Raw genomic sequence first — 10,121 nt, 5'->3', positions numbered from 1 at the left:
TGGGATTTGGGATTTTGGGGGTCCTGCCCTGGGCAGGGTCACCCCTGTGGAGGGGGGCACTGACACAGGGGTGCAGCAGGAGCAGGTTTATTGTAGAGCCCCAGGGCGAGGCCTGGGGGTGCTGTGCAGGGTCTGGGGGTCCCAGCAGGGTTTGGGGGGGGGCTCAGCGGGGTTCAGGGTCCCGCAGGATGGGGGGGTCACCAGCAGAGCTGCCCCGGGCAGTATTTGTCGATGAGGCCCTGGTAGTAAGCGCGGAGCTGCTGCACGTCGGGCAGCTCCTCCTGCTTGGTGTACAGGTCAAACTTGCTGTGGGGGCAAACGGGGGGGGTCAGGGCGGGGGCTGCACCCCCCACAGCCCCGGGGGGCCCCGGCCGAGCCCCCAGCCCCTCCCGGGCACGCACTTGAGCTCCCGGAGCCAGGGCAGCATGCGGCGATCCTCCTCCGAGCACAGGTGCCCGTAGTCACCGTGGGCGTGCCAGGGGTAGAAGGAGTGGAAGCGAACCATGTAGAAGGCCTGGGGTGGGGGGGACGCGGGGTTAGGGTGCTCCCCCCCGCACCCCCAAACCTCCCGGGGGTCCCTGCCTGAGCACCCCCCCCTCCCCAGGCTGAGCTCACCTCCTTGGGCAGGGTGAAGTTGTTGAACTTCATCACTTGGTACATGTACTCTGAAAGTAGGGGTGAGCGTGGGGAGGGGCTGGAGCCCCGCTGGGGGGGACCCCGAGAGGTGCAGAGCCCCCCCAGGAGCTGCAGCCCCCCCAAAGAGCAGCCCCTGCCCCACACCAAGGGCCACAGTCCATGCAGAGGGGGCAATGGGGGGGTCAGCAGAGCCCCTTTGGGGGGCACCCGGACCCCTTTGGGGCAGGGGGCCCTGCGGCCAGGAGGGAACCCCTGGCCCCCCAGACTCACCATCGTGGCCCCAGGACATGAGGACATTGTCCAGGCCGCAGCCGGGCTGGTACATCCCGTACTCGGTGCTGGGGATGGGGTGGGAATTGAGGGGCTGGACCCCCCCCTCCCGCAGCACGGCCGGGCCGGGGGTGCAGCCCCCGCCCCCCAAACCCCCCGGGGTCCCGCTCACCTGTACCGGGGGTCTCTGGTGTCGGGGTTCTCGTGGAAGGTGGAGTCCCCGTACACCACCGACTTCTGCACCTTGCAGCCCACCGGGAAGGTGTCCCCGACCACGGCCCACTGCCGGGGGGCACGGGGGTCACAGCGCCCCCCGAGGGTCCCCCGGCCGCGGGGGGATCCCCCCGAGCCCCCTCCCCGCCGTGCCGCTCACCTGGGGCTCCCCGAACAGCACCAGCACCTTGCCCAGGTCGTGCAGGAGCCCCACGAGGTGGAACCAGTCTGGGGGCGAGCGGGGCCGTGTCAGCCCCGGGCCGGGACCCGGCGGGGCACAGGGCGCGGCACAGGGCGGGCTCCGGCCCTACCTTTGTCGGGGTGCGCCCGGCGGATCCCCTCGGCCGTCTGGAAGGCGTGGAAGGAGTTGGGGAAATCCACGTCGGGGTCCGACTCGTCCACGAGCTGGTCCAGCAGCTCCAGCGCCTCCATCACGCTCATCCTCCGCTGCGAGCAGGAGCCGTACTGGGCGCTCTGGGGACACGCGACACGTGGGGACAGCGCCATCCCCTCCCCGGGGGGCCGCTGCCCCTCGGTGCCCCCAGCCGGGCTGGGATGGGGCGGCGGGGCTGCGTTTGGGGTGCGGGGGGGAAGGGCTGGGACAGCCCCGCCGCTGTGGTGGCACCGGGGGACAGGGGGTGACGCCGGGGGTGGCCCGGGGCAGGTGGCACCTTCCTGCGGACGAACTCCACGGTCTGGTGCGTGTGCATGAGCCGGTAGGTGTTGAACACGCGGTCGATCAGCTTCCCCTCCTGCGGGGCAGCACCGGCGGCTGGGGGCGCTCCGGGGCTCCCCCCGTGTCCCCACACCCAGCCCGGGGTGCCCGAGCCCCCGGGGCTGCTCCGCCAGCAGGGCGGGACCCCCAGCGCGGCTCTGGGGACAGCCGGAGCCCCGGGAGCCGCCCGGTTTGGGACCCCCGCGCAGCCGGGACCCCCACTCCACTCACGGTGTAGTTGCGGAGCTCGCTCTTGGCCTCGCCGGGCTGGGGCTCCGCGGAGCTGTCGGGGTCCTGCGGGGACGGGGGCTCAGGGGGACCCGCGTGGGCACCGCGGCACAGGGACAGGGACAGGGGACAGGGGACAGGGGACCGGAGTGGCTTAGGGGCCCCATCCTGCCCCAGCCCGGGTAATGTGGGATGGGGACAGGGACATGGGACAGGGACAGAGGGGATCAAGGGTCCTGTCCCGCTCCTCTGGCCGAGGCTCTGCAGGACAGGGACAGGAGGTTGGGGACAGGGGGACACTGGCACCAAGGAGAGACCTGGTCGGGCGGGATCACACTGTCACACAATGTCCCACACTATCACACACCGCCACACAATGTCACACTTTGTCACACGGTGTCGCACCTTATCACACACTATCACACACTATCTATCACTGTGTCACACGCTGTCACACACTATCTATCACGGTGTCACAATCACCACGCACTGTCCGTCCCCGGGGCACAGACGGACCTGGGGGTGCCATCCCCGATCCCTGGGGGGGTCCAGCCCCGGCTGTCCCTCGGTGGGGACACCAGTCCGGGGGGCCCTGTTGGGGGTCTCTGCTCAGCCCCACGGGTGCTGTGGGACACCCCCCGGGCTGGCCCTGTCCCCCCAACCCCACCCAGGGTGGGGAGCAGCTCCCCATAGCCTCGGGACCCCCTGGGCTGGGACCCTTTGGGGTGGGGTGGCACCTCCCAGCAGGGGTGACATCGCCAAGGGGTCTCCTCTGCCCCCGGGTTTGGGGTGGCCCGGGTGTGTCTGTCCCCCTCCCAGGTGTGTCTGTCCCCCCCTCCCAGGTGTGTCTGTCCCCCCAGGGTGTGTCTGTCCCCCCCAGGTGTGTCTGTCCCCCCCTCCCAGGTGTGTCTGTCCCCCCCCCCCATGTGTGTCTGTTCCCCGGTGGAGCCCCCCGCCCCACTCACCTCCTGCAGGCCGCTCATGCTGGGTCTGGGGGCTCCGGGGCTGGGGGTGGCCGCCGCAGCCCCGCTTTTATGGCGGGGGTGGCGCGGGCGGCCCGCCCGGCCCCGCGGGGACAATCGGTGACAATCGGTGACAATCGGTGACCAGTTAACCCGCCCCGGTTAATGTTTGACCCCGCGCCCGCCCGGAGGGGGCTGGGGGACCCCCAGCCCCTGGGGAGTGACCCCGCAGGGACACGGGAACAGAACGGACCCTGGGGACGGGGGCACAGCGGGGACACCGGGATGGCGCTGCCCCGTGGAGGCGATGGCACGGGTGTGACCGGGCACGGCCCGGGCTGGCACGGCTGACAGGGCACGGGTGGGCACGGCCAGACATGGGCACGTGTGGGCACAGGCATGGCGGGACAGGGCACGGACACAGCCGGGCAAGGGGTGACACACACACACACACACACACACACACACACACGTGTGTGTCCCCACTGTCCCCACAGCCCCGTGGACACAGCCCCCGCCTGTCACCTCCTGCCCCTGAGGGTCCCAATGCCTGTCCCTGGACACGGCTGCCCCTCGCCCACCCCCTGCCCCATCCCCAGGGGATCACTGTGCCCCATCCCTGCCCCATCCCTATGGGATCACTGTGCCTCCTCTGCATGGGATCACTGTGCCCCATCCCATAGCCCATCCCCATGGGATCACTGTTCCCCATCCCTGCCCCATCCCCAGGGGATCACTGTGCCCCATCCCTGCCCCATCCCTATGGGATCACCGTGCCCCATCCCTGCCCCATCCCTATGGGATCACCGTGCCCCATCCCTGCCCCATCCCCAGGGGATCACTGTGCCCCATCCCTGCCCCATCCCCATGGGATCACCGTGCCCCATCCCTGCCCCATCCCTGCCCCATCCCTATGGGATCACTGTGCCCCATCCCATAGCCCATCCCCATGGGATCACTGTGCCCCATCCCTGCCCCATCCCTATGGGATCACCGTGCCCCATCCCTGCCCCATCCCCATGGGATCACTGTGCCCCATCCCCATGGGATCACCGTGCCCCATCCCTGCCCCATCCCCATGGGGTCACCACCCTCCACCCCTGCCCCATCCCCATGGGATCACCACGCTCCATCCCAGCTCCTCCTCACAAGCTTTGTTTATTCCACACAAACCAGGATTCCCAGGAAGCAGCGACCTGGCCCAGGGTGGGTCAGGCACCCACCAGGCTCAGCAGGGGCACCCAGGGGAGGGGACAAAGGCCTGGGCACCCCCGTGCCCCTCAGGTCCCCCAGCGCCCCTCAGCAGCTCCATGGGATTTAGGAAGTCCTGGGACACCTGTGGGGATGGACACCCAGGGACAGCTCCGTCCATGTGGCACCCAGGGGACATCCTGTCCTGAAACTGGGACACCCAGGGACAGGCACCCAGGGGCAGCTGTGTTGGTGTGGCACCCAGGGGACGTCCTGTCCCAGAACCTCCCGGGACACCCAGGGGCAATGGAGAATGGGGGCTGGGGAGCTCCTGGGAGGATTGGGGTGCTCTGGGAATGGGGTGCTCTGGGAATGGGGTGTTCTGAGAATAGGGTGTTCCTGGGAAGAGGGTGTTCCCAGCAATGGGGTGCTCTGGGAATAGGGTGTTCCTGAGAATGGGGTGCTCTGGGGGGAACAGGCACATTCCTGTGGGACTGGGAATGCTCTGGGAATGGGGGTGCCCCGGGAATGGGGGTGCTCTGGGAATGGGGTGCTTTGGGAATGGGGGTGCTCTGGGAATGGGGTGCTCTGGGAATGGGGTGCCCCGGGAATGGGGGTGCTCTGGGAATGGGGTGCTTTGGGAATGGGGTGCTTTGGGAATGGGGGTGCTCTGGGAATGGGGTGCTCTGGGAATGGGGTGTTCCTGGGAATGGGGGTGCTCCGGGAATGGGGTGCTTTGGGAATGGGGGTGCTCTGGGAATGGGGTGCTCTGGGAATGGGGGTGCTCCTGGGAGGCCAGGGCTGTTCTGGAGGATATGGGGGTGCTGCTCTTGGGGGGCTGCTCAAGCTGCTCCCAGGAGGGGGTGGGACAGAGACCTGGGGTCACACATCCCTGTCCCACCGGGCCATGGGGTGACAGCCCTGGGGGGTGACAGGGATGTCACACGTGTCCCCTCGTGTCCATGGGCCACCAGCCAATGTGGGCACCCACTGAGCCCTGTGGGGACGCAGTGTGGGGGTGCAGCAGGGGGCAGGGTTGGACAGGACAGGGCCAGGAGCGGGGACAGGTCCAGGACAGGCAGCAGTGGGGCACAGGACCCCAACCTTTCCGCTGCCCCCCACATTTGGGGACATCCCCCTGTGGCCAGCTCCTGCTGGGCCGTGGGTGACACAGGCTGGGACAAGGAGCCAGGGGAGGGGACAATATTCACACTGAGGAATTTGTCCTGGGAAGGTGCCAGCCCCAACCAGGACCCCCAGGTGGGGACGGTGCTGGGGCTGCCCCGTCCCCCAGGCCGGAGCGGGGTCCCTGGGCCCTGTCCTTGCGGGGCTCCCGCAGCCCCCGTGTCACCCTGGGGAAGTTCTGGGGCGCCTGGGGGTGCCCCGGGGGGGCTCCGGGGGTGCCACGGCCGGCACGGGAACGCTGAGTCAGCCGGAGCGTCTTGCACAAGGCGCCGGTGCTGCTGCGGTCAGCGGGATTCCCGGTGGCCCTTGGACCTGGCCCGCACAGACTGACCGCTGCCAGCCAGCACGGGTCACCACGGGCCACCACCAGCCACCAGGGGCCACTCTGAGCCACCGAGAGTCACTACGGGCCAGCACCGGTCACCGTGAGTCGCTCCGGGCCACCGCCAGTCTCTGGGGCCACCGCCAGTCTCTGGGGCCACCACGGATCCCGCTGGGTCATCGCGGGCCACCGGCAGTCCCGCGGTGCCGCTGCAGCTCCTGTCCGTCCCTGGCCACCCCGGTGCTCCGTCAGGAGGTTCCGGCGCCCGGAGGAGCCCGCGGCGGTGCTTGGGGGGTCCCGCGGGGCGGGGGCGCGCCCCCCCCTCAGCCGTAGCTGTGGGGGCTGTTGGGGTTCATGGGGGACGAGTCGCGGCGGCCCGACTGTCCCCGCAGCTGCCACAGGCGGTGGCTCAGGTTCTGCACCTGGCAGGTGCCCAGCACGCAGCCCACCCGCACCAGGTGCGCCCCGGCGTGCCGGCGGCCCCGGGCGGCCCGGGGGTCCCACCGGGGGTCCCGCCGGGGGTCCCGCCGTCGGTCGTGCCGCAGGATGAGGCGCCGGACGTGCCACGGCGGCGGCCGCGGGGCGGGCGGGCGGTGCCGGGGGGCGACCCACGGGCCGTGCCGGGGAACCGGGGCTCGGTGCCGCAGGGGCCCGACGGGCTGCGGGGCCGGGGCGTCTCCGGGGAGAGCGGGGATCCGCGCCGGGGGGCTCCGCGCCGGGGGGGCCCTGCAGGAGGGAAGGGACACGGTCAGGAGGCACAGCTGCGGCTCCCGGGCTCTGCTGGGGGGGAACCGGGCAACGCCGAGCCCGGAGCCAGCGCTGAGCCCGGGGCTTCCGGAGGGGCGGAGGAGGAGGAGGAGGAGGAGGAGGAGGAGGAGGAGGAGGAGGAGGAGGAAGCAGCCGCTACCTGCAGGCACACACGTACCCCGAGCACACGGACACGTGTCCCGCACACACGACACCTCCGGGCAGCCGCCGGTCCCGCCGGAGCCCCCCCGGCTCCCCCCGCTCCGCCCACCCCGTTCCCACGTGCCCCGGCCCCGGCACCCACGCCCGAGCCCCGGGCACCCGCGGGGGGGTCCGGCCTCGGTGCCACCACCTCGGTGCCACCACCTCGGTGCCACCACCCGCCCCGTGCCTCAGTGCCCCTGTCCCGCGACACCTTTCCCTCAGGGGACCCCTCCTCAGTTCCAAGGAGCTTGGAGCTTTTGGTCTGTGTCCCGTCCTTCTCTTTTCCCTTTCTTTTAACATTTCCTCCCCATTTTAACCCTCGTCCCGCGCCCCACGGGCCCCCAGCCCAGCCCAGCCACGGCAGGGGTGCCCGGCGGGGTCGGGGTGCCCCGGTGCCCCCCACGCACGGCGGTGCCAGGGCTGCTCCCCCCGCACGCCCCGAGCCAGGCGGGGATCCCCGGGCGCCGGGGCCGGCCCGGACGCGCTCCCCGAGCAGGGACGCGAACCCGCACGTGCGGGGCGTGCACACGCACACGGGGGGGGCCGGCCCGACCCCAGGGACCCCCCCGGGCACCCACAGCGGCCACGGGCACCCCCGAGATCCCGCACACACAAAATCTCTGTCCCGGCGTGTGCCAACCCCCGCGGCTCTGGCACACCTGGCGCACCTTTGCACACTTTGGCACACCTGGCACACCTTGGCACACCTGGCACATCTCGCACACCTTGGCACACCTGGCACACCTCGCACACCTTGGCACACCTGGCACCTCCCGCACCCCCGAGGGTGCCCCCGGTGCCCCCAGCGCTCACGGCGGGGGCCGGGACCCAGCGCACCCCGCCCGGTACTGGGTCCCCGGGGTGGGGGCCCGGTAGGAGACGCTGCCCCGGGACCCCCCCAGACCCCATCCCGGGGGGAACGGGGAGCGCGCGGAGCTGGGGGGCGGGCAGGGGGTGCGGGAGAAGGGGTGCGGGGAAAGGAGGTGCGGGTGGGCAGGACGAGCGGGGAGGGGTTCGGCAGGGGCGAGGGCGGGGGCTCGCCCCGGGCAGGGGGCTCCGGAGGGGTCCGGGCAGGGATGGGAGCGGGGGGCGCGGGCAGGGAGTGAAGGCAGGGATCGGGGCAGGGATCGGGCAGGGATCGGGGCAGGGATCGGGCAGGGATCGGGCAGGGTCCCTCACCTGCGCGGCGGCAGGGCCCGGCCGTGGGGCAGCTCCAGCAGGCACAGCGCGAAGCTGACGCAACCCAGCGCCAGCGGGGCCGGGGCTCGCATGGCCGGACGGGACGGGACGAGCGGCGGCGGCTGCGGGAGGCACGGGGAGGGTGGCTCGGCGGGGGGGTCGCGCTGGGGTCCGGCTCCAGATCGCAGCCCCCTTCTGGTCCTGCCCCCGCTCCGCTCCCTGCCTGTGCCGCAGCCGGGGGCGGCGCGGGGTCCCGGCGGTGCCTGAGCGGGACCGGGCTGCGCTGCCTCGGGCTCGGCTCTGTCCCCGCTCGGCGCTGCCGCTCCCCGCCCCGGCCCAGGTTAAATATCGCCGGGGCCGGCGGGCGGGAGGAGCCCAACGGGACGGGAGGAGCCGCGGGCGGGAGCAGGAGCAGCCCCGCACCGCCCTCGGCTCCGCACCGGCCCCGCACCTTCCCGGCCCCGCAGCGCTCCCGCGACCCCCAAGTCCCGCAGCACCCCAGCCCCGCACTGCCCCATCCCAGCCCCGCACTGCCCCATCCCAGCCCCGCACTGCCCCTGCCAGCCCCGCACTGCCCCATCCCAGCCCCGCACTGCCCCATCCCAGCCCCGCACTGCCCATCCCAGCCCCGCACTGCCCATCCCAGCCCCGCACTGCCCCATCCCAGCCCCGCACTGCCCATCCCAGCCCCGCACTGCCCATCCCAGCCCCGCACTGCCCCATCCCAGCCCCGCACTGCCCCTGCCAGCCCCGCACTGCCCATCCCAGCCCCGCACTGCCCCTGCCAGCCCCGCACTGCCCCTGTCAGCCCCGCACTGCCCCATCCCAGCCCCGCACTGCCCCTCCCAGCCCCGCACTGCCCCCGGGCCCCTCGGCCCCGCGCCACCTTCGCACCTTCCTTGGCATGGCCCCAGCTCCGCAGCACCCGAGGGCCGAGCCCGCCCCGAGCCTCGCCCCGTACCGCACGTACCCGGCCCCCTCGGCCCCGCTGCCCCCGGGACCTTCCCAGCTCGGGGCCGGGGCTGGGGAGCGGCCCCGGGGCCGGGCTGGGCTGGGCTGGGCTGGGCTGGGCTGGGCTGGGCTGGGGGACCCCTCTGGGGGGCAGAGGGACGGGGCTGGGCCGGGACTGTTGGGGGGTCTGGCAGCCCCCGGCCGGGCTGGGTCCGGGCTGCCCCGTGTGCCCCGTGCCACGTCGCGCCGGGCCCTGCCAAGCCCGGCCGTGCCCTCCCGCCCGGCACCCCCGGGCACCCCGGCACCCCCCAGTGCCCCAGCAGGGACAGCTGCAGGTGCCCCCCGGGCCCCTCGGGGGGCAGCGCCACCCCCGGTGCTGCCAGGGCTGATTCCGTGTTTAAAGCATCACATGGGGCCTTGCAGAACAACCGAGGAATGTAAATCCGCACGGATCAGACCGGCCCCGCTCCCGCCGGGCAGCAGCTCCCCCAAACCGGGCTCCTGGGGTCCCGGGGGGCTCCTGGGGGGCTGCTCCTGAGCTGGGCAGGGGAGGGGTCCCCACAGCTTCCCTCGCTGGGACCCCCGGCCGGGACCCCCACCCCTGCTCGGGGCCGGAGCTCCCGGTGGGATCGGGGGAGGCCCCCCCAGCACCCCCGGGGGCCCGAGGCGGCCCGGAGCCCGGGGCTGGGGGTTCCCGCTCCCCCCGGCGCGGCTTCCCCAGGCCGAGGGCCGGGGGCCTCCGCGTGCCCGGAATCGCTGGGATTCTTCCGCATTATCGGGACACAAAGGCTCCACACACCCGGCCCCGTGCGGGGGGATTTGGGGCAGCACCTGATCCGGCGCGGGGGGGACGGGCGGGGGCGGCGGACGCGGCCCTGAGCGGGGCGGGGGGGGGGGCACGGCCGGGCCCCGCCGCGACCCCCGGTGCCGCCCGGCTCCCGGGGAATCCCTGCCGCGGTGCGGGCTCTGCCGCTGGGCTGCCCCAGCGAGAGGGAAAACCCGGCTCAAAACAAGGCCGAGAGCCGCGGGCGGGGGACGCGGGACACCCCGGGCCCTCCGACCCCCGCCCCGAGCCCAACGCCGCCACCGCGGTGTCCCCACGGCCGCGCCCGCGGGTGTCACCCCCTGGCTCTGGGGCGCGGATCTCGGAGGTGACATCTGTCCCACAGCGACCCCAGGGCCATCCCGGGCTCCGGGCTGGGCTCCCCTCCCAGGCCCTTGTGCGGGTGCCCGTGCGGGGCAGGGCCAGCTGCCGTCACCCCCGGGGACAAACCCGTGTCACCAGGGTCAGTGGCACCAGAATCACGAGGAGGGGGCT

The 10,121-nt window shown here is 72.8% G+C and overlaps 2 protein-coding genes across 2 annotated transcripts; both read right to left on the bottom strand.

Annotated features, from left to right (window-relative positions):
* Positions 1–197: 197 nt before the first annotated feature.
* On the bottom strand, positions 198–3,045 carry MIOX (myo-inositol oxygenase). The gene is made up of 10 exons (XM_071418464.1): positions 3,028–3,045; positions 2,066–2,128; positions 1,791–1,871; positions 1,431–1,593; positions 1,280–1,347; positions 1,079–1,188; positions 907–974; positions 616–665; positions 402–514; positions 198–306 (listed from the first exon to the last, which is right to left on the bottom strand). The coding sequence occupies exons 1-10, from the start codon at positions 3,043–3,045 to the stop codon at positions 198–200; spliced, it is 843 nt and encodes a 280-aa protein (XP_071274565.1).
* Positions 3,046–4,959: 1,914 nt separating this feature from the next.
* ADM2 (adrenomedullin 2) lies at positions 4,960–8,226 on the bottom strand. The gene is made up of 2 exons (XM_071418451.1): positions 7,853–8,226; positions 4,960–6,448 (listed from the first exon to the last, which is right to left on the bottom strand). The coding sequence occupies exons 1-2, from the start codon at positions 7,942–7,944 to the stop codon at positions 6,046–6,048; spliced, it is 495 nt and encodes a 164-aa protein (XP_071274552.1). The 5' UTR covers positions 7,945–8,226; the 3' UTR covers positions 4,960–6,045.
* Between the last annotated feature and the right edge of the window lie 1,895 nt (positions 8,227–10,121).

Source organism: Agelaius tricolor, unplaced genomic scaffold (assembly GCF_023055355.1).
Source record: "Agelaius tricolor isolate 1412-34295 unplaced genomic scaffold, bAgeTri1.0.p SCAF_86, whole genome shotgun sequence".
In the NCBI taxonomy this organism is placed as follows: domain Eukaryota; kingdom Metazoa; phylum Chordata; class Aves; order Passeriformes; family Icteridae; genus Agelaius; species Agelaius tricolor.
The sequence above is the reverse complement of the archived record's forward strand: the minus strand, read 5'-3'. Positions and strand labels throughout refer to the sequence as shown.